Source organism: Camellia sinensis, chromosome 3 (assembly GCF_055761805.1).
Source record: "Camellia sinensis isolate YWXY chromosome 3, ASM5576180v1, whole genome shotgun sequence".
Classification (NCBI taxonomy): domain Eukaryota; kingdom Viridiplantae; phylum Streptophyta; class Magnoliopsida; order Ericales; family Theaceae; genus Camellia; species Camellia sinensis.
In genome coordinates, this window is record NC_138963.1 from 348,444 (window position 1) to 375,711 (window position 27,268).

The following is a 27,268-nucleotide window of genomic DNA, read 5'->3' on the forward strand; positions in this document are numbered from 1 at the left end:
ATGAGGCCTGCCGGTACGTCATCCTCGGACCGGGCTCGGGCTCGAGCTACAGACGTCCCTTCTTCTAGCAGGGCCGGTACATCTAGAGGTGGGAGCAGACCGGTTCCTCCGGCTCCGTCGGTTCATCCTCATCCTGGATGGCCAGATATGCCTACTGAGTTGATGGCGTGGCAGTATGGGGCTAGCTCTCCGACTCTGATTCCACTAGAGCCTCCGATGCCCAGTGATCGATACGCCATTAATCCGGACTCACCGCCGGTATGCTCCACTTGTTTTCATTCATCATTCAGATGTTTAGATACTCTTCTGTTCACTGATGATTATGAGCTCATTTTTGCAGCCATCGCGAGGGTACATGGAGGAGGTGGTTGGACTGGTGGCCACACTCGAGGGCATGGTCCTGCGTAGGGAGGCACAGTTGTCTGTCGTGGGCATCCAGGTATCCTTCAGTTTTCTGGCATTTATCATACTTCTGATGACATGCTGATTTCTACTGCATCGATAGACTATTTGTGTAGAGCACATCTGACACACACCCCACTTGTACATTGTATTTACATGCACCCACTCCATGTAGCCTTTGCTGGTATCTGCATCTGATGTATATATTTGGACTGATGTATTTGAATTGAACTCTTTGTTTTCCAGATGCCTTCATGGTCCGGCCAGCCGCAGACCAGGCCACCTGGGCCTCCTTGGGGAGCTGGGCCATCTGGGCCTTTTCAGGGGGCGGGGTCATCCCGAGGAGCTGGGCCATCTTGGCCTTTTCGAGGAGCTCGAGGGGGGCCTGTCCGCAGACGCAGGGCTCACGTTGTGGAGGTGGAGTCTGATGAGGAGGAGGAGGAGGAGGCCACAGATCGTCAGTCCGAGACGTTCGCCGGGGAGGAGGAGGAGGAGGCCATAGATCGTCAGTCCGAGACGTTCGCCGGGGAGGAGGAGGAGGAGGCTGAGGGGAATCCTGAGGATGACGGCGCTGACTCAGATGATGATGATGATGCTGTGGAGATTGTCCCGCAAAAGAGGACTAGGCGTGCTTCTCGTTCCCGTTCCCGGGGACTTTGATGTTATTATTTCCTGCTTTATTTTTTTTTATTTTTTTTTGCTAGTAGTTTGTAGCACTTTGCACATTGTTAGGCAGTTTTATTTTTTGTAAAACTTGTACCTTTGTTTATTGTAAAGCATGATGGAATGAAATAGCTTTCGAAAAGATGTTTGTATTTTAAACTTTTAGCATCGTATCGCATCAATTTATTTCGCACAAAAAAATGAAATTGAATGGTAATGCGCATTGTGTAATCACCAAGTCAGGTAGTGAACCGACGCAACAAACTAAGCAACTCAACTTACTAAGATATAACAGAATCTTTAGCAAGTTTACAACTCGATAAAATAAATGCAACAACGCAAATAAACAAGACTTTAACAAAGATTGCTTAAACAGAGAGCAATGACTCAAAAACACGAAACACGTCCGCTCGACAAACAACTCGATAAGCAAAACAACAACTCGATAATCAAAACACAACAACAACAGAGTGTTCTTCTGACAATCTGAGCATCGGAACGCACCCGAAACGGAGGGAGATGAAGGCCTCTGACTTTCCCGTTGCATGGAAATACTTGGAACTCTCCCTCGAAGTATAAAACAGGGCCAGGGAGATACACTGCAGCATTGCCAACCATCCCTGGGAGCCGGCCGGCCATTTTTGGTGGAGAGAGACAGCTGGCCGGCCATTTCTGAAAAAGTAAATGGCTGGCCAGCCAGAAAAAGTGGCTGGCCGGCCATTCAGTCCTGCAGCCACCAGATTTTTGACACGTGTCCCCGTGAACAGTGTTTTTCCTTCTATAAAAGCCTCAACTTCGGGATCATTCATTTCATCTTAGTTTTAGGCAAAGATGGAGGCGTTTCTCGCAGAAAATATCACATCTTGGATCTCTTCTCTAGACGGCTCGGAAAAGCTGAATTTTCGGGGTTTCGGCTTGAATGCACTATTCACGCTAAGCCGTACTCCGCTACATCTCCCTTTTCTCCATGCCGCGGCAAGGTTCTGGAATCCAGTGACGCATGTTTTTAGCTTCGGCGGCCAAGAGATGTGCCCCACTTTCGAAGACTTTCAGGTTTTGATGGAGTCTGAATGTTCTGAAGTAATCTTGCCGCAGCTCCGTTTTGGTCACGCTCAGGCTTTAGGACAGATGTGTGGGCTCACGGCGCATGACGCTCGGTCTCTGATTTGTAGTGGGGAATTGGACATCCTCGGCTTGATCCATCATTTTTCCAACGCCGGTGACCGCAGCAACCATTATTGGCAGGGTTTCCGGCAACACGCCCTCTGTTTATGTTTGTTGTCCCACTTTCTGCTTTCCTCGGGCTTCGGCGGGGCTAGCATTCGCCTGATTGAGGTCGCCCAAGGTTTGAGGGAAGGAAAGAGCTGTATTGCCATGACCTTGGCCGAGACACTGATGGGCTTAGATTCTGTCTATCACCGGGAGGCGAGTAGGTTTGCTGGGAGTCCACTGCTGCTGCAGGTAATGTTTCCCACCCGACCTCACATGTATATTTGCTCACATCACTCGACCCTCAGGCTCGATTTTTCTCACAAAACCCTTGTCTTACTTTTCTCTCATCGTACATCTCTCTGTTCTTTATTCTCTCATTTTCCATCCCTCCCCTAGGTATGGTTAATGGACAAGTTGCAGGTTGTGGACTCTTGCCCGGCCTATTCAGCTCGAGGCTACTTCTTTCGGCAGCGCCTTGTCAATGCTCTTGACGAAAGGTGGTGGTTTGATTGGATGTGCAATTTGTCCGCAGACGACATTGCTTGGCGTTGTCCTTGGCTCAACCTCCCGGCAATGAGCTATAGTATGTCTCGGCTGATTGGGATCCAATTGATTGGTCTAACCCACTGCGTATTCTATTTTCCGTTCCGGTTCCTGCGTCAGTTTGGCCATGATCAGACTTGTCCACCGGAGGGGATTGAGTACCCAGCCGCTTTCTCGGTCCGGGACGCACAGCTCGCCCGATATGCCACGGCATGGAGGACTAGAGAGCTCCTGGCCCCTGCTTCTACTTTCAGTTGCACTTTGTCTGATGAGTGCGTGGATTGGCTTAATGAAGAGGCACAAGTTGGGCCCAGCTTGGCATCAGATGTTCCGTCCAGCTCTGGGAGGGGGCGCAGAGATACTTGATTCAACTATGCCCCAAATTTATTGCTTATTTAGCATTTTCAAGTTTTCTTTATGAATGTACTAAAAAGCAACCTTGATTGTAATGCAAGAGCAGGAGAACTCAGTTTTGAAATCAATGAAATTGAAAGTTATGGTACTGAAAATTTTCCGCTTTTGGTCCAAAAATGGTCTTAGTCGTAAAAAGATTGATTTGAACAAAGTCAACTTTTATTAAAACTTTTCAAAACTATTTTCGATGTGGATCAGAATTGGACACGCCGAAGATCTGTCACTGAGATGCACAACCCCAGATCCCTGCAACTGGAAAGTTGCCCCTAGTCTGAAGAACAATGCAGCACTGCAAAGCAACGGAAAGTTGCCCCTAGTCTGAGTAACTTTGCACCGTCGCGGCAACGGAAAGTTGCCCCTAGTCTGAACAGCACTGTACCGGAGATCGCGATAAATGCTGATGGATGAAGATGATTGAGATGATTGAAATGGACAAAGTTGATCGGGGAAAAGTTTATGGCTGAACTTCAAGATGAAGTTGCCTACGTATCCCAAAGATGGGAATCAAGCCTTACGTAGTTCAGGCTAAGGTTCACTCGAGTATTTTCACTCTCCTTTTGCGCTCTAACTTTTGCCAAGGCCGCCCTTTGCGGGTTTTCAACCTTGCGAGCTCAGTTTTTATATTTTCTAATTTTTTGTGCTCTGACTTTTGCCTAGGTCGCCCTTTCGGGTTTTCGGCCTAGCGAGCCTCTCAAGGATAGTATTTCTTCAACTTGTCCATATTGATCGGTTGTGAGAACTCCAAGCCATCTAGATCCATCAGAACCACAGCTCCACCTGACCAGATAGCTTTGATGATGTAAGGACCAGTCCAATTAGGTTTGAACCCTTGGGTCGTGGATGGGGCCTCGGTTGTCTTTGAGCACCAAATCTCCTTCTTTTAGATTCCTGGACTTAACTTTCTTGTTGAAAGCCCGGGCGATTCTGCGTTGATAGCCTTGAATGTGGTACAGTGCTTTCAGTCTTCTTTCATCAAAGAGCATGAGTTCTTCGAATCTGCTTTGCTGCCAGTCCGCTTCGGCTATCTGGCATTCGGCCAATACTCGTAACGATGGGACCTCAATCTCAATGGGTAGAACAGCCTCCATTCCATAGACCAATGAATATGGAGTCGCTCCAGTAGAGGTTCTGATTGAAGTCCTGTAGCCCCACAGAGCAAATGGCAGCTTGTCTGGCCAATCTCGATAGGTTTCCACCATCTTCTGTAGTATATGCTTGATGTTCTTGTTGGCGGCCTCAACCGCACCGTTGGTCTGCGGCCGGTATGTAGATGACTTATGAAAAGCCACATTGTATTTTTCCAACAAGTCTATTACTTCTTTCTTGAAGTGGGAACCATTATCTGAAATTATTTCGTTTGGCACCCCGTAGCGACAGATGATGTTGCTCCTGATGAACTTTGCGACATGCGACGCTTTCAACACCGCGTATGATTGGACCTCGACCCACTTTGTGAAATAATCTATCGCTACTAGGATAAACTCATGCCTGTTTGACCCCTTCGGGGTAACAGCTCTGATCACATCAATTCCCCAGACTGAAAAAGGCCACGGCGAAGTCATGTTGTACAATTTTGATGGCGGGATGTTCATGCGATTTGCATGGATTTGACGTTTGTGGCATCGCCGAACAAAGCTAATACAATCTTCCTCCATGGTTGACCAGTAGTAGCCCTGTCTGAGGATCTTTCTGGCCAGCATCACTCCATTCACGTGTGCACCGCACTCTCCCCCATGGATGGCTTCCATCAGGCGTTCCGACTCTTCAGCTTCTACACAGAGCTTATGCATTCCCAGATGACCCCTTTTGTACAGCTTACCCCCGCAGATGATAAATTGAGCAGCCATTCTCCTGACAGCCCTCTTATCTTTGGCATTTGCCCCTAGTGGGTATGTCTCCTTTTCCAAGAAGTTCCAGATGTCGTAATACCAGGGGTTGCCGTCTTGAACCTCATCTATGGCGGAAATTGACTCGTATGCCGGCACGAACTTCTGATCAATAATGACTGGACGCATCCGGACTCCGGACGGGATGTCTATCATAGAAGATAGAGTTGCTAGTGAATCTGCAAACCTGTTGTTCTCTCTTACGAGGTGGGTGAAATTTAGCTTCTCAAACCGAGGAATTAGCAAATCCAAGGTTTGGTGGTAGATTATCATCCTTTCCTCCTTGACTTTCCAATCTCCTTTCGCTTGAGACACAACTAGGTTCGAGTCCCCAATGACGTCCACTCGTCTTGCCCCTAGTTCCAGGGCTGCTTCCAGGCCAGCAATACATGCCTCATACTCTGCTTCATTGTTGGAAACTTTGAACTGGAGCTTGAATGCTAAAGGAATATGGGAATCGTCAGGCGCTATCAGCAACACCCCTATCCCATACCCATACTGGTTTGACGCTCCATCAAAGTACATCGTCCAAGTTTCATCTTCGACGTGTAGAATAGCTTCATCTGGGAATAGATACTCAACCGCTTCATCCCCCTCAACCGGGTGGTCGGCAAGGAACTCCGCTACCGCTCTTCCTTTTACTGACTTGCGCGTTACATACTTCAAATCAAATTCGGAGAGCAACAGCAGCCAACGAGCTAGCCTACCCGTAATTGCTGGTTTCTCGAAGAGATATTTGATGGGATCCAAACGCGAAACCAGCATTACAGAGTGGGCTAACAGGTAGTGCCACAGCTTCTTGGTTGCCCATACCAAGGCCAAACAAGCCTTCTCCAGCGGTGTATAGCGGGTCTTATAATCCAGCATCTTTTTGCTCAGATAGTAGATGGCTCTTTCCAATTTGTCTTCTGACTCCTGCGCGAGCATGCAGCCCATGGTAGTCTCAGTTACCGAAAGATACAGTATCAACGGTCTCCCCGGCTCTGGCGGCGACAACACGGGTGGATTCTGTAGATATTCTTTGATCTGCTCAAAAGCTGCTTGACATCGGCCGTCCCATTGGAATTTCTTTCCTTTCTTCAGGAGACCAAAAAGTGGTTCACAAGTCAAGGTTAATTTAGAAATAAACCGTCTTATGAATTGCACTTTACCCAGAAAGCCTCGCACCTCTTTTTCCGTCCTTGGTGGTGGCATTTCTAAGATGGCCTTGATTTTGGAAGGGTCGACCTCGATGCCCCTTTGTGTGATCAGGAACCCTAGCCCGGTCTCGCCACTTAACCGTGTGCACCGCCGAATGTTTTCTAGTCGCAGCTCGGCCAAGCTTAGTTCACGCCCGGTCAGCCGATCCTTTAGACCGAGCAAAACAGACCCATCCAATCTCTGCTCGGCCGTGCTAACAACGCAAATCTCCCCTCTCAGAATAGACGAAGATGACCTGATCAGACACATGGACAAGACAGTTGAGTTGGAGGTGTTTACAGCTGAACTTTAGAATAAAGTTGCCTACGTATCCCAAACATGGGAATTGGGCCTTATGTAGTTCGGTTCAGGTTAAGTCGAGTATTAACACTCTCCTTTTGCGCTCTAACTTTTGCCAAGGTCGCCCTTCAGGGTTTTCAACCTTGTGAACTCAGTTTTTCTTTATTTCTAATTTTTTTATGCTCTAACTTTTGCCTAGGTCTCCCTTCCCTGTTTTCGACCTAACAAGCCTCTCAAGGATAGTAGTTCTTTAACTTGTCAATGTTGATCGGTTGGGAAAATTCTAGGCCATCCAAGTCCATGAGAATAACAGCTCCACCTGACTAGAAAGTAAGGACCAGTCCAATTGGTTCTGAACTTGCCCCTGGGGTCATGAATGGGAGCTCGATTGTCTTTCAGTACCAAATCCCCTTTTTGAGATTCCTGGACTTAACCTTCTTGTTAAAAGCCCTGGCAATCCTACGTAGATAACCCTGAACATGGTACAGTGCTTTCAGCCTTCTCTCATCGAACAACATCAGTTCTTTCAACCTGCTCTGCTGCCAATTTGCCTCAACTATCTGACATTCAGCCATAACCCACAACGACAAAACTTCTATTTCGATCGATAGAACAACTTCCATCCCATAAACAAAAGAGTATGGAGTTCCCCTAGTAGACGTCCGAATTGAAGTCCTATAACCCTAGAGTGCAATTGGCAATTTGTCTGGTCAGTCCCTATAGGTCTCAACCATCTTTGGCAGAATATGCTTGATGTTCGTGTTGGCGGCCTCAACAGCTCCGTTGATTTGTGGCCAGTATGTGGATGACTTGTGAAAAGCCACGTTGTATTTCTCTAACATGTCAATCATTTCTTTCTTGAAATGGGAGCCATTATCTAAAATGATCTCGTTTGCGACTCCATAACGGCAAATGATGTTGTTTCGGATGAACTTAGCCACATGCACTACCTTGAACACTACATAAGACTGAGCTTCCACCCACTTTGTAAAGTAGTCGATTGCCACCAGAATGTATTCATGCCCATTTGACCCTTTCGGTGTCACTGGGCCAATGACGTCGATTCCCCAGACTAAGAAAGGCCATGGTGAAGTCATATTGTATAGCTTCGACGGTGGGATGTTCATGCGATTTGCATGAATTTGGCATTTGTGTGTAGACACCCTATTTTTAATGGGCTGCAAGACTCAGATGCTTGGTTCAATGCACTCAATGATGAAAGTTGGATTTTGAATTCGCAACGGCTCAGAATCAATCTGGCTTCCAAAATGACTTCGCATCTTCCACATTCACCTTGTTTGAACCCTTGGGTTTTATTTTTGGACCATTTCTCACCTTGAGCTGAGTTTGAACCAAAAAGTAAGGGAGGCCATCAAGGGCCGACCGTGCATCAGTGATGGCCGGCTGTGGCTATGAATGGCCGGTCGGCCTTCGATGGTGATAAACACTATTCTAGGCGGGAGGCCGCCAGCTATCCATTTTTGAAGATATTTGTCACCATTTCAACTCGAATTCTATAAAATCGAAGCTCTATGATTGTTTTAAGGGTTGAACAAAATATCAAGAAGAGAGATATCCAATTTGAGAGCCTTAACTCCTCATTCTTCCATTGGAAGGCATCTTTTCAGCTAACCTAGTTTTCTTACACCACCTATACACATCATATACAACCGTGTTTGATCATTCTAAAGCCTTGGTTGATCTTGAGGAAATGTATTTCAAGTTTGAGAGTACATTAAAATTGAGTTGGAAACTCTAAGAACAAGCTAGCTTCTTGAAAGGTATAATCTTGCTTTCTCTTTCCTTGCTTTCATTTCAATTCTTTACTCCATCCTTCTCGCGGTCTTGGTTGTTTTTGAGCTTGTTTGAAGTGTTGAAGTTGAGTTTGAAGGGTTACCAAAAGGGTAGAAAGAGCTTTCTCTTTCGACACCTTTATTTCATAACCCAAACTCTTCTCCTTTTCACTCTTTTTCTTTGGTATTCATGCTAATTTTTAGAGGTTCAAAAGGGCTGAAAATCATGCTTTGAAGGTCGAAAAATGGAGGGATTAGCCACTCCTCATTATTCTTGTTTGTTAGCTTCAATTCTTATCTTTATTGCCTAGCTTTTCACTCTCTTTTCATGCATGTTTCACCTCTGATTTGCATGTATTTGGGACTTTTTTAAGGTTGTCTAAGCTTTTCCATTTGGTTCATACCTTGGTAGATACATTTGAGGTTACATAGTTGGCATACTTGTTGCTTAACATGCTTTCTTAGTTCATTTCACATGCTTTGAGGCTGAAATTTGCTAATCAATCAATTAGTCCATATCTTTCATTCATGAGAATGGTTTCAACCAATTGAGGTTACTCTAGGAATGTAAAGGAGATCTACACTTAATGGCTTAATCTCTTCGGGGATTCATCGTCAATGGTGTAGTCTCCTTCTAATGCTTTAGAAGGACCTCTTGTTTGACGTCACTTCTCGGTTAGAGGACTTTAAACAACTCCATGGACAAATGGACTAATGAATGGCAAGGCCTAAAACAATTGGTTTAAAACTTGAATCAACACACTTAAAGAAAATGGCTAGAAAAGCTTGAACTTGGCCGGACGTCATGCCAAGTTCCTTGTGTCCTTGAAGCGTCTGAACTTCCTTTTTTGAGTTCATTCCATGACAAAAAGGGAAGGGTGGTCTTTTGCATTACATTCATTGATTTTTGGTCCAAAATGACATCCGAGATCATCAAGCGATCATATCATGGTTTTAGAATCAATCCCAACCTTGTGTTGAGGCTTTTCTATGACAGAGAAGGAAGGAAGGACAAGCAGAGCTTAAAAATGCTCTATCTGCACTGATTTCACCTCAGAGCACAAAAACAGAGTTTGCACCAAATCAATGCACAGACGGCCCTTTGTAGGCCAAGCCGGCCATCAGTAATGCACGACTGGCCCTTGGTGTGTGGCCAGCAGTGCAATTTTGTAGAAGCAGAGGTAGTCTGGGACATACAGAGCAGCTTTCAGGAAATGCACATGCAACCTCTTTCCATCTTCCGTCATGCTCATATCAAATGCATTTGGTTATTTAATTGTTTCATTAGCATAGCAAATGATGTTGTAATATTTAATTAGCTTATCTAGTTAAATTATTCATTTAGTTTGTAATAATTAGTCTAATTAGCTTAGCTTAGCTAGCTAGTTTATTCATTCGAACCGTCCTTCGCGAGGGCGTAAGGTTGTAATAAGTGTGCGTGCGTGTGTGTATGTCTTCCAACCCCACACCTTTCTCCCTTTTATTAGACTAATTATTTGAATACGTGTTTCATCGTATCTTATCAAATCGATCCATATGCCATATTAGTAGCCAAGCCAATTAAATGGATATTGCATGTGTTGCATTAGATATCTTGTATAGTTAGGATCATGCATCTTTCTAACTAGTTTCTATTTTGGCTTGGAGTACTAGGTAAGTTTTTATGCTTTAGCATACTCGCATGAATATGAATGTTTCCATGATTAGCAAGCTTGCCATGAGGCTATGTGCTTAAATGCTAAACTGCATGAATGCCTGAGGATGAAGGCTTGTTATTTGAATTGGAATGATTCAACGAATGTGCGTTTTAAGCCCACTTTGTTGAGCGGCAAATCATGTTTTAAGCCCACTATGTTTGGTGGCAAATCCGTAAACTTTAAGCCCACTTGAGGTGGCAAATTCAAACCTTTTTTGCAAACAAACATGAAATTGAATTTTTCCAATTCAGACAAACTAGTCTATACTTGCTTGTGCGCATCACATAGTAAAGCTAGCTTAAAAAACAGGAACAAGAACACATAATGTTTATAAAAGATCATATCACGATTAGTAGAGGCTGATCTTTGATCGGGTGAGCGGGGGTGCTCAATTCATGACCTTCCCATATCATACTTAAGTTCCCGAGCTGAGGCAACTTTGGTGATGACGAACACGTGGCCTTTGGCATGAGTCAGGGTTTCCTAAATTTCTCCGAAATAAAATATTTAAGTGGCGACTCTGTATCTGGCAAAATAGTCCAATTTTGGCACTTTTTGACTCAAAATCAATTTTCCAAAACGATATGCGGGATTTGGACTCTTTGGAGTTGATCAGCTTCGCATTGCACTTGTGAGACTAGATTCAGAACCGCGGGAGTTCGAACTATGAGGCCTTCTTTTCCAACCTTTCTAAAAGGCGGGGAGCAGGAAAATGTGACTCCATTGTTTCTGGTGACTCTGCTGGGGACTGAGGGAACTTGACTTGAACTCATGATATGATTGTTTTATCTACACTTATGTTTTTCTTTGCATTTGCATTTGCATCGGTGCGCCTAAGTCACAGTGTTTGCATCTGCTATTCCTGAGCGGTTTGCCAGAGGCTTGCTTGGAAAAGCTTGCCAAAAGGTTGACCGGTTATGGCCTCTGCCACGATGGGAACACAACCCTTGGATCTGGACTATCACTGTACCATTTGATCCTCCTTTCACTTCTCAATATTAGGTGTGAGAGGTATATTAGGTAGTCTTGCCGAGGTACCCTTGTTGACCAATTGACCTAGTTGCATATTGAAAACCATAGAGACTATTCCAAACTAGGACAAGTCGCTTACCCGAATGCAGGAATTGTATGAAACCGCTTGTTTTGTGTAGTGAACCCCTATCTCCTAACGAAATTAGAACAAGGTAACCTTACCCCATCATAGGGGTGTTTTGGCTCTCACTTGCTTGATATGTGCTTTTGGAGTGAAACTTTGCAGGAATGTAAGTATCAGTTTGCAAGTCTGGGTATCAGTTTCGGGGCAGAATTCAGTATTGAGCATGGTCCTACTGCTTTGATAACATAAGTGTATTGATTAGATTCTGAGTAGAGGTGCTATGTGGTTTCTGATTCTTGTTGTCTTTTGCTTTGTTTTCTTTTGGAAGGTAGTTTACTGTAGACGCGCCCGCATGGGGGGCCCTGCTACTACAGTTCGGACTCGATTTTTGTCACGGTTCTTAATCTGAACCAAAGAGTCCAAATCCAGAAAATCGTTTTGAGAAACAGATTTTTTGAAAAGAAGTGCCAAACATGGACTGCTTTGCCAGATACAGAGTCGCCACCTAAATATTTTAAAATGGGGAAATTTAGGAAACCCTGACTCGGTGCCGAAGGCCACGTGTCCGTTATCACCAAAGTTGCCTTGGCTTGGGAGCTTGGGTACAATTGGGGAAGGTCAGCTATGAGCACCCCCTCTCGCCCGATCCGAAGATCGGCCTCTACTAACCGTGATATCCATTTTGAAAACATTATGTGTTCTTATCCCATTTTTAGCCTAGAATTACTATGTTATGCGCACAGCAAACAAGTATAGACTAGATTGTCTAATTTGGAAATAAAAATTGCATATCCGTTTGTTTTGGAAAAATGTTTTGGAATTTGCTACCCGCAAGTAGGCTAAAACACGGATTTCAACGAGTGTTTCCAACTCAGACAATCCAACCTTCACCCACAGGCATTCAAACAGTTTATCACATAAGCATCTAGCCACATGGTAAACATGTTGTTATGATAGCATTCACACGCATGCGATATGCTAAAACATGAAAATACTTACATCGTACTCCATGCAAAAACAACAAACTCGTTAGTAAACAATGCATGATCCAAGTCCATGTTTAAATGTCTAATGCAACACATACAGGATGCAATTAGAGTGGGCTCGGCTAACCTAAGCATGGCATGTGAAATGCGATCAATTGATGCACATATTCAATTTGGAATTGAAGTACAAATGCAGTTAGCATGATGTACCGAGCCCGATGCGTGCGAGACAAATGTATGGATGTACGCATGCATAGCATAGGGTATGCTAATTTAAACATGACCTATTACTAACCATCAAAGCAGGTAAGTAAAAGGGAGAAAGAAGTGGGGGATATAAGACATGCACACAGTCACCCACACTTATTACAAGTTTACCCTCGCTCGGAGGGACCGAAAGAATAATACAGTTAGAATAATGAATTAACTATCCTAGCTAATTAATTACTACAAATTACCTAATTAGTTAACAAATTAACTATGCTAGGAAAGAAAAAAAAAAAGACAAGCCGCCTCGGGAAAAGAGCCCAATGCGATGCATGCTCGGTTTTGCTCGGAAGTACACTACCATACATGAGCTGCCTCTGTTTTCCCTACTATACTCCTCTGAAGACTGTCAAAGTCTCAGAATTGCTTCCCTGGACATTGGGAGACACCACCGGCTGAGTAGAATATCCACCGGCAGTGGTATATGGTCACCGGCTGTTGGTGAAGATATCGGCCTAGGAGGGATTGCTGGTCGACACTGAACACTGCCAGTCGGCAGAGAAAGCATGCAAAGCCTGCAATCGACAGCAGGAGAGGACAAGGCAGAGTATGGAAATGAAATTCAAACAATGTATGCACCAATCCTATCCCTTATCATGTTAGTGACTCAAAGGGACATGGTCCTTGGTTCTCGGACCACCAATCGCACATTTCAATACGTGATGGCCCAAAGAATCAAGTATGCATTCTTGATATGGAATGCAATGCACATAAGCAAACCAATGGGACTCAACCTCTATCACAAGCACTTCAAGAGGCCAAGCATGCATGCAAATGGGATACAATCCTAGGCATGTGAGCTAAGGATGCAACATGGCAATGCAATGCATTCATGCAATTGTGCAAGCAAATATGCGAGGTAAGCATGCAAGCAAGCAAAGGGTGGACCTAAGCATGGTTTAGGCAGCCCTCACTAAGCCCAAAAACAGTGGCCAAAGTGCCCAAAATGAAGGACTAATGGCATGCAAGCATGCATGTATACAAAGACCAACACTTAGGCATAAAGGGACAATTCTCAAGCACACTTAAAAGAGGCTAAGCATGGACTAATGACATGCAATGTAAACTCTGAAAATCATGCGAGAACATGGTGCCAAACCAACCAAACAAGATAGGCTAAACATGCATGCAAATGGCCCAAGTACTTGAAGCAAACCATGGGGACTTAAACCATGACTAAGTCAACCAAGCCTTACAAGGCTAAGAGGACTTAAAATAGGTCTAAGGCAGGCCTAGACAACACCCAAGGGACACCTAGATGGCATCTAAGTGGCTCAAATTCAAAAGCATGCACAATGGCCAAAACATGGAGCATGCAAGACAAGCTTTCAAAGCTTCAAAGAGGCACCCAAGGCAAGCATACAAGCATGTTAAAGGGGCTGAAATAGCATGGCAAATGGTCCCAACCCGCTAAATTAAGGCAAGGATGCATGCTATACATTCACACACTTAAGGCCAACAAACCAAAAATGCAAAGGGGCTATACTAAGCATGCCATGGCCGACCCAAACAACCTAGGAGAGACCTCAAACATGATAAAATAAGCACAAAAGCTTCACAAAGCTAGGCCTAAAACATGCTTGAACAAGGGTTTACAACCTAAGGCATGTTAAGGCCTAAACATGGCATTACAAGGTAGGTATGCTAAGCATGCATGGTGTACCAAAACCAACAAAAAATAGAGGCATATTATGACATAATAAGCACAAAAAACAGCCAAGGCATGGTCAACATGAAGCTTAGCTAGGTGCTCCCTCAAGAGGCCAAAAATGGTCCATTTCAAGGACAACAAGGAGAGGGGGTGGCCCTCTCCTCCCTAGGATCTCAAGGCACCATCCTCACCTCTAAAATCCCTCAAGATTTTAGTGGTGAGGAGGCCCAAACACCAAGGTCCCGGAGCTCACTCAAAGTAGCAGAAAATGGGGGCCTCTCAAGGCCTAAGAGGGGTCAAACACCTCCAAACCACAAAACACTCTAAACAAACTACTTAGAGGGCCCAAAAACAGAACTTTTTTGTATTATACACTAAGCTCAAAAATAGTTCTAAGATAGGCAAAAATAGTATGTAAAAATGGGGAATAAAGGGACAACTTCTTACCCTTGAAGACCCTCTTCACCAATGATGCTCCAGCAGCTTCTTTGTGCTCAAAACAACCCAAGAACCTCAAGAACAGCCTCTGGTCCTTCAAGAAACCAAGGAAAGGTGTAACACTATGTGTTTGTGTGCAATAGTAAGACACAAACACACTTATACAACACAAAGGCCAAATGAGAGAGAGGTATAGAGATAGAATATGTATGGAACCCTAAACCTAAAACCAGAGCTCTCACACAACTTTTCTCTCTAAAAGGTCTAACCTAGAGCCAAGAGGGGAGGTAAGCTAACAAGAAGTCCATCCCTCCATACACGTGTATGGAGGGGAACAAAATGCCATACAGCTGTATTAAAATATCAGTAAAAGCAGATGAACAATAGTCGGCTGCTCAAAATTGCCATTTTGTCAAAATGGAGTGCCGACCGGCAACAAATAATGCCGACCGGCAATATACATTGCCGATGGCATCAAAACACCAGCCGGTGGCCTCTGGCCATGGCCGGTGATGTGTGGGGATGCCTCTCAAGGCATTCCCTACCCCTCCAAGGCAAAACACAAGTGTTTGGTGCAAAACCAGACACTAAACAGTCTAGTTAGGAGATCTTGAGGCAAGGCGCGTAGCCGAGACCTCCGGGAACTCCAAACGAACACAAACATGGATGATCACCGGGCGTTCAAACGGGGACGTCCAAGTCTTGAGGACGGTCAAAAATGGGGTGTCTACATTTACCATCGTTGCTTCAAATAGTCCTGTTACCCCCCAAGCACTCTGGACCCAAGTAAGCCGACTTTATCGATCCAGGGATCTTGTAAGAGGACAGCCAGTGTTTGCTTCACTCCTACCGGTTACCAGACGGAGGAGGATCAGGCATAACTCACCAGTTCAGCAGTCACCTTTTCAGGCCCAGTCATCTACTTCTACTCCAAAAAGAGAATATTCATCAGTTCTGATAACTAAGCATTCCCTAGTTAACATTGAAGATATGTTTCGTCAACTCCAACAGACTATTCAGAACATGTAGATAGATGCTGCCCGACAAGCTGAGGTCACAGCCCGCCAAGCTGAGGTTGTAGCTCACTAAGAAGAAGTGATAGATAGGCTTCAGCAACAACAACCACAACCATAACCGACAGTAGCCTCTACATCCCATGCACCCCTATTGGGAATTCTGGCACACGGGGTCACAATTAATGTCCAGGAAAATGCAAGCATTCAGGTAGATCCCATCCCACCTTAGACCTCCAAGGCAACAGTTTACCAAATGGAGGCACCGTTTAAACTCGAGGTTGACCCCACTACACTGAAGGTTAACAAGCTAGAAAAGTTCTTCAAACAGGCGCAGGGCGTGAATTCAGTACCTAATATTGAGGATGGATATACGGACTCGGCAGTAACTCTGACAGATAGATTCAAGATGCCACATATAGACCGGTTTGATGGCTCCGGGGATCCTATGGCCCATCTACAGCTTTTCTCTGACATCTTACGACCAATGGGTCTCTCTAGACTACAGAAGTTGCCATTTTTTGGCTGGACCCTGTCGGGTATAGCGGCCATCTGGTATGCCAAACTTGAAGACTCTGTGAAGAGAAACTGGAAGGAAATGGCTAAGGCCTTCATAGCACAGTACTCTTACAATACCCAGATCGAGGTCACTACCTGTGATCTCGAGGTGACTCGTCAGGAGCCGAAAGAGGGCTTCTCAGATTTTGTGACCCGGTGGAGGGCTAAGGCCTCTATGGTGACTATTCGACCATCTGAAAAGGACCAGATCAGAATGGTGGTCCGTAACTTGCAAGGAAGACTATTACATAATATGATAGTCTTGCCTTTATTTACATTTGCTGAGCTCCATGAAATAGGGGTTCAAATTGAGGATGCAATGAAGTATGGTCTAACAAACCATGAGAAGGAACAGCTCAAGAGGCCCTTTACATGCAGCTCCAATGCAGCCACGACTGGTGGCACCTCTGCACAACCTTCGAAATGGTCACTACCACACCCAAGACTGCCAACCCATTCGCCAACACTTCCAATACAACCTCCCAAACCTCAAGGCATCACGCCGAGGCCAAAGGGTCTTCACCCCGCTCTGCATGTCCCTATCTTTAGCCCTGAGGGTACTAATCAAAAAGGGACATCTTAAGTCGTTAAAACAACACCCATTGCCCGATCCTCTCCCTCCGAAACACAACTCGGCCAAATACTGTGCTTTCCACCAACAGCATGGTCATGATACTGATCAGTGCTTCAGATTACCTCATGAGATTCAAGATCTCATTGACAATAAGGTGATAGCACCTCTTGAAAAACCCAACGTCCCTACAAATCCTCTCCCACCACATAACCAAGCCCCTTCACCATGGCAAATAAACCTCATCCACACACTCGTCGTTTGTAGACCGCCCAAACTTCGCTCCGCGCGTGAGGGCGCGAATTGTGGTTCTTGCTACTACAGTTCGGGCTCCTGTCGCGGTTCTGAATCTAATCTCACAAAGTGTAATGTAAGACTGATAAATCACCAAAGTGTCCAAATCCGGCCAATCATTTTGGAAAATGGATTTTAATCAAAAAGCGCCAAACATGGACTGCTTTGCCAGATTTCAAAGTCCCCACCTAAATGTTTTGTTTTGGGAAATTTAGGAAACCCTGACTCATGCCGAAGGCCACATGTCCGTCATCACCAAAGTTGCCTCAGCTCGGGAACTTGGGTACGAGGGGGGAAGGTCATGAAATGAGCACCACCGCTCGCTCGATCAAAGGATCGGCTTCTACTAACAAGATATGTTGTTTTTGAAAACACATGTGTTCTTATTCCGGTTTATTAGCTAGCTTACTATATGATGCACACAGCATACAAGTATAGACTCAATCACGCGGATTGGAACAAAACAACTCATGTTTGTTTCTGAAAGAGGTTTGAAAGTGCTCTAGCTACTACAGTTCGGACTCCGGTCACGGTTCTTAATCTAATCTCACAAAGTGCAATATAAGACTGATAAATCACCAAGGAGTCCAAATCCGGCAAATCGTTTTGGAAAATCGATTTTAATCAAAAAGCGCCAATCATGGACTACTTTGCCAATTTTCAGAGTCACCACCTAAATATTTTGTTTTGGAAAATTTAAGAAACCCTTACTCATGACGAAAGCCACGTGTCTGTCATCACCAGAGTTGCCTCGACTCGAGAACTTGGGTACGAGGGGGGAAGGTCTTGAAATGAGCATCCCCGCTCACTCGATCAAAGGATTGGCCTCTACTAACAAGATATGTTGTTTTTGAAAAAACATGTGTTCTTATTCCAGTTTATTAGCTAGCTTACTATATGATACTCACAGCATACAAGTATAGACTCAATCACGCGGATTGGAACAAAACAACTCATGTTTATTTTTGAAAGTGGTTTGAAAGTGCTACTCGCAAGTAGGCTAAGACGCGGATTTGCCACCCTCAAGTGGGCTTAGAAAAACATGATTTTGCCACTTCAAGTGGGCTTAAAACTCACAATCATCGAGTTGTTCCAATTCAGGTAATCAAACCTTCACCCACAGGCATTCAAGCAATTAATCACTTAAGTAGTTAGCCTCATGGCAAGCATGCTATCATGGTAGTCACTTACACACATGCAAGGATGCTAAAGCGTAAACACTCACAGTGTACTCTGAGCCAAAACAGAAGCTAGTTAGTAATCATGCATGATCCTAGCTATGTCAAGAATGCCTAATGCAACACATGCAAGATGAAACTAAGATAGGCTCGGCTATTGGAAGATGTCATGTGAATGCAACTAGATAACATGTATTCAAATTGGTATTGAAATCAATGCAATTTGTATGATGCACCGAGCCCGGTGCATGCAAGAAAGATGAATGGATGCAAACATGCGAAGCATAAGTATGCTAATTGAAACATGCCCTAAAACTAACCATCAAAAGCGGGTAAGTAAAAGGGAGAAAGAAATGGGGGTTGGGAGACATGCTCCACACACACGCACACTTGTTACAACAGTTGTGCCCCCTTGAAGGAGGGTCCGAATAATAAACTAACTAGCTAATCTATGCTAATTAAACTAATTATTACAAAATGAAACTAATAAACTAATCCTAGTTAACTAATTAGTTATTACAATGCCAATGAATAGCTAACTGCATTAACTACTTAACTACAGAACCAAATAGCTAACTAGTTAAGCAAAGCAATAAAACAGGAGCCTCAAGATGAGAAGTGCATGCATGCTCGATTGCCTTGTTTGGAAATCCATCACTATGCCCCAACTTGACTCTATTTGCATTTGATTTCAGAACACTGCACAAACTTCCAGGTGGTTTCTACTCCATCATGGAGAGCTCCAGGAAGGCTGCCGACCAGAAAAGGGTGGTGTAGACCACCTGCCGACCACTTAAGCATGCTGCAGACCAGAAAAAGTGGTCGGCCAGCTACGTTTATCTGGTCTGCCGACCAGAAAATTCTGCCCAACTCCAGTTTGCTGCAATAGAGAACAAGAAGGGGCACATCAGTGTATTTGCAAGGTATGTGTGCACAACCAGTCTCCCTATCATCTCTTAAGTTCAAGGGAGTGTGGTTCTCGACTCTTGGGCCACGAACCAAGCATCACGATGCACGATGGCCGAGAAGCCAAGATTGCACCATTCAATGTCAATGAATGCACAAATAACACATAAGGGCCTTAACCTCTATCATGCATGATCAAGAGGGTTGTCGACCGAGAAATGAGGCACGTTTCATCACTTCAAGTATGAAACGTCTCTCGTTTCTTGTGTTTGGATTAACACCCTATGCAAACAATATGGAACACACATAATGCAATGCATGCACAAGATTCTATCATATGGACAATGCATGTATGGCATGTTTAAAAGCAAATGCATCAAAGCTAGTAAAACATGTTACACACGAGTGTGGAAGCGCCCTCGAGGGCTTATGCTTTTCCACAGTTCGGACTCAATATGTCACGGTTCTGAATCTAATCTCGCAATGTGCGATGTGAGATTAATAAATCACCAAAGAGTCCAAATCCGACAAATCGTTTTGGAAAATAGATTTTTAAGAAAGAAGTGCCAAACATGGACTGCTTTGCCAGATACAAAGTCACCACCTAAATATTTATTTTGGGGATATTTAGGAAACCCTGACTCGTTGCCTAAGGCCACGTGTCCGTCATCACCAAAGTTTCCTCGGCTCGGGAACTTGAGTGCAATTCGGGAAGGTCAACTATGAGCACCCCCACTCGCCCGATCCGTAGATCGGCCTGTACTAAGCATGATATCGAGTTTTGAAAACATTATGCATTCTTATTTCGGTTATTAGCCTAAAATTACTATGTGATACGCACAACATACAAGTATAGGCTAGATCGCCTAATTTGGAACAAAGCATCGCATATCTGTTTGTTTGGAAATGGTTTGAAGTTTGCTACTCGCAAGTAGGCTAAAACACGGATTTTAATTAATTATTCCAATTCAAGCAACCCAACCTTCACCCACAAGCATTCAGGCAGTTATATCACATAAGCAAATAGCCTCATGGTAAGCATGTTGTCATGTTAACACTCACATACATGCAAGATACTAAAGCATAAATACTCACAGTGTACTTCGAGCCAAAACAAGGGATATGTTAGTAATCAAATGTATGATCCAAATCCATGTTAAGATGGCTAATGCATCGCAGGCAAAATGCAACTAGAATAGGCTCGGCTAATCTAAAATGGGATATGAGATGTGACAATTCAACACATATATTCAACTTAGAATTGAAATACTATGCAGTTAGTATGATGCGCTGAGCCCGGTACATGCAATATTGATGAATGATGCAAACATGCATAGCATAAGGATGCTAATTGAAACGTGCCCTAGAACTAACCATTATAAGCAGTTAAGTAAAAGGAAAAAAGAATTGGAGGTTGGAAGACATGCATCACACACATGCACGCTTATTACACAATTGCGCCCTCTCGAGGGAGGGACCGAAAGAATAATACAAATTAATTAACTAACAAGCTAACTAAATATTACACAACGGTTAACTAATTAATCAGATTAATTAAGCTAAGAAAGCAGTAAAGCAGCCTCAGGAAGAAGGACAGATGCATGAGTGCTCGGCTTCACTCGGAAATTCGTCGCCATGTTCATGCTGCCTCTGTTTACACTGATCTGTACTTCTGAAAACATCACAAGTCCCAAGGAAGCTTCAGAATCACTCCCTGAGCACAATGGGGTGTCATCGACCAAGAGAAAACAACACCGGCCATGGAGTTATGGTCATCAACCAAAAATGGGATCACCGGCGCTATTTTGGTAGTCGGTCGGCACTGAAAGGTGTCGATCGGCCATTTCCTCCTACAGAACACTGGTTTGTTGCAATAGAGGACAGACAAAACATGGCGATGCATTTTCAAAGCAATTTATGCACTACCACCCTCCTCAGCATGTTTGAGACTTAGAGGAGCATGGTTCTCGACCCTCGGGCCATCAATCACGCATTTCAATGTATGATGGCCCAAAAAAAAGTCAAGCGTGCAATTCAATATCAAATGAAATTCACAAAACACATAATGGGCCCTAAACTCTATCATGTGTGATCAAGAGGCAAGGCAATGCACACACAGTGCTATGCAACCTAAGCATGCAAACAAGCATGCAAACCACTCAAGCATGTGAACAAGCATGCAAACATGCAAGCATGTAATCAACATATCAAATACACGACAAGATGCAAGCTAACAAGGATGTAAAATGCAACTTAAGCATGCAACGACATGCGATGAGCAAAGTATGCAACAACATACAAGGCGAGCATGCAACAACATGCAAAGGATGGACTTACACCAAGAAGGACAGCTCTCTAATAGGTCCAAAACAGTGGCCAAAATGCTGAGAAATGGTGAACAAATATACGTACAAACATGCATGCTAAATGATCCAATACTTAAGCACAAAAAGACAACTTTTAAGAACACTTAAAAGGAGAGAAACATGGGCAAATGACAAACATGATAAACTCTGTAATCATGTTAAGGATGTTTCCAAATCAACCAAACCATGCAAGCAAGGCATGCCATAAAATCCAAAACTTGAAACTAGCCAAAGGGCTTAAACCAAGGCTACATGTAACAAGCCCCAAAGGGCCGAGGGGACCTAAAACAGTCCCAAGGCAGGCCTGAACAAGACCAAAAGTGAGCTCGAAACTAGCCAATACGAGCTCAATTAAAGGGGCAAAATCATGAGGCATGCAAGGCCACTCAAGAGGTGTTACACTACACCTAATACAACCAAATATGGCATGACTCAAGCGACTAAAATAAGAGATATGGCATGTTAAAATGAGCCTGAAAAAACCACTTAGATGGCAGCTAAATGGTCTAAGCATGATGGTATATACAATGACACATTCATGAGGCATACAACACAAACTCTTTAAAGCATTAAAGGAGTGAAAAGTGCAAGCATACAAGCATGTCATATGGACTGAAATAGCATTACAAGTGATGCCAAATCACTGAAATGAACCAAATAGAGCATGCTAGCAACTTGGACACTCAAAGCTAACAAGCTAGATTACATGGTAGCTATACAAAGCAAGTCATGGATGGCCAAGACAACCAAAATCAGACCTCAAGCATACCAAAACATGGATAAAAGCTTCTTCAAGTCGAGCCAAAATCATGCTAGAAAGACATGTTATAACATGATGCATGTTAGGCTAAAACATGGGATTACAAGACAAGTGTATGAGGCATACATGGCATGTCTAAACCAACTCAAAACATTGCTATATCATGGGAAGACAACCACAAATACCAGCTAAGACACAGTCAACATGAACTTAACAAAGGTGCTCGTATATGAGGCAAATATGACAAGTATTGAAGGCAACAAGGAGAGGGGATGGCCCTCTGCTTCTTAGGACCTCAAAACACCATCCCCACCACTGAAATCCCTTTGGATTTCAGTGGTGAGAAGGCCAATAAAAGGTGGTCCCGAAGCTCACAAAAAAGGCACAAAAAAAGAGGCCAAACAAGGCCTAAGAGGGGGTAAACAACCCCAAACACCAAAGTGATCTTAAATAACTATTTTAAGCACATAAAAACAGAACTTTTATCAGTTATAGTCCAAGCTTAAAACAATATGCAAGATAGGTTAAAAGCTTGTGCAAAAATGGGGATAAAGAGGGTAGTTTCTCACCCTTGAAGAAACCCTTCAAGAACACCACTCCAGCACCTTCCTTGGATCAAAACCAGCCCAAGAACCCTAACAACAACTCCTTAGAGCCTCAACAACCAAGGATGGTGTAACACTAGGTGTTTGTGTGCAATAGTGTGAACAAAAGTCACTTTAGGGCACAAAACACACACACAAAGGCAAAGAGAAGGAATTATAGAGATAGATAGATATAAACTTCCTAACCCTAATTCTCTGAACCTAGAGGAGGGAGGAGGGGCTCCCTCTGTGTATGGAGGGGGTGTAAAGTGGATGCCAGCTGTGACAACTGGCATAAAATATCTGCCAAAAGTAGATGGAAAGGGGTTGGCTGGAAAATATGGCTGATTGACCAAAAAAAAATGGCCGGCCGACCAAAAACACTGCTGACTGACCAAAATATTTGGCCGGTAGAAAGAAAACAGAGCCGGTGGCCTCAAGCCAAGGTCGATGAGGTGTGGGATGGCCAACAAGCCATTCCCTGCCCTCAGAAGGCAAACACAAGTGTTTGGTGTACAACCAAGCACAAAACAAACAAGTCGAGAGGTCTTGAGGCAAGGCCCACTACCGAAACCTCCGAGAACTCAAGACGAACACGAACATGGATGATCACCTAGTGTTCAAACGGTGACGTCCAAGTCTTGAGGACAGTCAAAAATGGGGTGTCTACAACGAGGCATGCAATACGATGCTTAATGGACTTAAACCAAATATGGACAGACCTATGAGGCTCTATAACAGTGGCCAAAACACCAAAACTTAAGCACAAAAGGGCCAAGAACACATGCTCATGTGATGGCTCATCAACTAGGCATAAGAGCACAACTCTCAAACATGATAAAGAAATGACAAACATGCATGTGTGACAACACTATATGCACTGAAATCATGTATGAAATGATGTAAAATCACCCAAACAACACAAGTATAGCATGCAAGAGGGCCTAAGGCACAAGGCTACCAAATGGGACTACGCAAGAGGCATCCAATACATGGCATAAGTGATTGAACCAACCATAGACAGAGCTCAATTAGGTCAAAACAAAGACCAAAGCATGATAAGATGGGAGCTCAAAAGTCTACGCATGCATGCATACATAATAGCTGACAAACAAGGCAATAATGCATAACCCTTAAAGGCACTCAAAGAGTGAAAGAAGTGAGAACATGGCAATGCTATATGCTCTGAAATATCATGTTAAATGACGCGAAATCATGCACATGTCACAAATGAAGCATGCTAGGAGGCTCAAAGCTTAAAGCTAACATAGGCACTTGCACTATAGCTATGCAATACATGAACCATATGGCCAAGACAACCCAAAACAGTCCTAGAGCATGTCAAATGAAGGCTAAAACATGCACAGAGTGTAGCCAAAACAAGCTAGCATGGTAAGCCAAAACATCAAGTAAGCTAGGCCGATGAGAATGGTTACTCTACACCTACCAAAACCTAGCATGAGATGACTTCACTAACAAAAATCAGAGTTGTATCATGGAAAAACAACACAAAAAATACACTGATATGGCAACCCAAAAGCTTAGGCAAGATGGCATACATATTGGCTCATACTTATGGCATAAAGCCCCAATCCTCCAAAGCAGTGAAAGAGTGAAAGATGTAAGGACATGGCAGTGGAACATGCTCTGAAATCACATAGCAAATGATGCCAAATCATGCAAATAGCCCAAGCAATGCAAGCTGGTGACTTGGGAATACAAAGCTAGTGAGCAAGAATGAACTATGGCTATACAAAGCAAGGCATGCATGACCAAAACAATAGAAAACAGAGCTTAAGCATGGTAAATCATAAGTAAAAGCTTCCTGGAGTTGAGCGAAAATCATGCCAAAATGATGGTCCAAAGCATGATACATATTAGGATAGTTTGTGGAATTGCACTACAAGTGCAAGGAGCATGCATGAGGCAACCAAACCAACCCAAATCAAAGTTATGACATGTCAAATAATGGCAAAAACATGCTGAAATGGAGCCAATACATGCTAGAAAGACATGCTACTTTGCAAGGCTACAAGTAGGATTACACTACAAGTACAAGAAGCATGCAAGAGGTGACCAAGACAGCCCAAAACAGAGTTATGGCAGGTCTGGAAAGCCACAAAAATGAGTATAAACAAAGCCTCCAAGAAGTAGAAACACATGCTCTTTTGGAAGGCCATCAACACATGCAAACAAGAGAAGAGGAGGGGGGACAACCCCCACCCATTTGAGGCCTCAAAACACACTTTCCACCATTGAAATTCCTTTGGAATTCAGTGGTAGAAAGGCCAAATAAAGGTGATCACAAAGGCCTAAAGTGATGGCACAAAACAAAGCCAAACAAGGCACAAAAGGGGGTAGACCACCCCCAACACCAGAGAGACCTGAAACAAGCATTTCAAACACTTAAAATTAGAAATTTTTACAGTTGAAAGTTAAGCCTAAAACATCATGGAAATAGGGCCAAAAGCCTAATAAAAAACAAAGGTTTAAGGGGTTAGAAACTCACCCATGACGAACAACTTCAAAGTAGCAATTCCAGCAACCTTTTTTGACCAAAAACTCCAAAACCAGCTTCAAGGTACCTCAGCTCCAAGAGTATGGTGTTTAGGTAGGTGTTTGTGTGCAAGAATATGAAGAAACTACACTTTTAAGCACAAATATGGAGCAAAGGAAGAAATATAGAGATAGAGATGTATCTATATCTCCAATGAAAAATTTTGAACCTGAGACAAGAGGGAGGAGGCTCCCTCTTATAGAAATCCATGCTCCAAGCTTGTTTGACAAGCTAGAGGCTCCAAGCAATCCATCCATACACGTGTATGGAGGATGCAATCTGTGCTCTCTAGCTGCCACAGTTGGCATCCACAACACCTGCAAAAAATGTAGGAAAGCTGCCAACCAGTTGAAGTGGTCGGCCAGCTACTTGCACTAGTTGGCTGACCAGAAAAAGTGGTTTGCAGGAAGAGAAAGTGGTCGGCAAGAGGGGAAAGGTGGTCTGCACAGAGAGAGGAAGGTAGTGGCATGGCTGCTAACCACATTTTCCAGCTGCAGACCACTTGTAGACCACCTCAGCAGTCGGTTGGATACTTTTCTGGTCGGCAGCCCATTTTTCTGGTCGACAGGCAAAATTCTGCTTTCCAGGTTCAACTTCAAATAGGCATAACTCCTTTTTCTGGACTCTTTTTCAGGTCAATCTTGTGTCAACACTGAAGCCCCAGAAGTAAGATTTCCAATGGTAGCAGCCTTGCATAAAAATGCCAACTGTAAAAAAAGTTATGCCTATTTTGGCGAAGCCGCTTAGTTTTGGTCCTGCCCGGATTCATGCCGAACTTCTCCCAAACTAGTTTTCTTCTCTCCTTTCCTCTTTTCTTCAACTCCAAACCCCTAAACGAGGTGTTTTGAAAGATTTTTCAAAGATTTCATCTGTCTTTCATTCATTTCCACTTTATCCTCGCTCAGTTTATCGAAAAGTGCAACATTTAACGAAATGCGAGCCTCGGAACATCGTAGGAACTTTATTTCAAAAATATTTTGAAAGAGAGGGTTTTAAGGTTTAAAAACCATGCAAAATAGCTTTGGTTCAAAATGAGGTGTAAGGTTTGGATTTGGCACTCTCCTTGCCATAGAAATCGACCCTTTGCCCTGCACACCTTTCACCACCAAGTAAACCATCAGTAGCGCCCAAGTCTTAAGGGCGGTTAAAAATGGGTGTCTATAGCGCCCCTTATAACCCCAGTATATATATCACTCCTTCCCACCTACCTAAGCCGACGTTGTTCATCCCTAAGAGCACAAGCTTGTGCATGATGAGCGCATCCTCATTCCAACCCGAACCTGTGGTGGTGACAATGGAAGATAAGGGGAGGTCAGCCTTCGTGGAGAATGCCAGTTCGTTACCTAAGGACTTTGAGAATTTATCTGCAGGGACATACGACCCGAACTGCTATGTTGTGCCAATCAATCAAGAAAAGCCGGAAGTGGTGTTGCCGAATGGGATGAAGGTCAGTGTAGTTCGTGAAGATGGACCAAATTAGGGATTAGATGATCTAGCTGACCTGGAGGAGGATATAGATAATTTGCAGTTCTTTGATGAGCAAGACCAAGGAGACGTGCATATTAATTGGTTTGATCTAAATGGGTCAATAGACAATTCTGGGTGGCTAAGTGATGAACCCGATATAGATGAGGGAACTGAATCGAAGCTTGGAGAGCAGAAAGTGGGAACCGCTATAATGGCCGGAATGCCCGATAGGAAAGGGAAACTACCGGAAAGCACTGGTAAAGAACACCTGACTCAGGAATCAGGCATTGTTAACACTGTACGCACAGAACAAGAAACCGCGCTGGAGGGTGAGAAATGAGTGAAAGTGATCAAAAAGCTGGAATAGCTCAACACCTTATGGGGAATGTTACTGCTGAAGGACACTTTGGCCAGAACTAAACAACTGCTTGTCGGTTGCCTGAGGTATGTAGTTGGGAAAATGATGATCTGCATCTTGTCCACACTA

General features: G+C 43.9%; 1 protein-coding gene across 1 annotated transcript; it reads left to right on the plus strand.

Moving 5' to 3' along the window:
• On the plus strand, window positions 1-25,984 carry LOC145820835 (uncharacterized). The gene is made up of 4 exons (XM_082917378.1): window positions 1-258; window positions 341-439; window positions 649-996; window positions 25,949-25,984. Exons 1-4 carry the CDS (start codon window positions 1-3, stop codon window positions 25,982-25,984), a joined length of 741 nt encoding a protein of 246 aa, XP_082773504.1.
• Window positions 25,985-27,268: the final 1,284 nt, after the last annotated feature.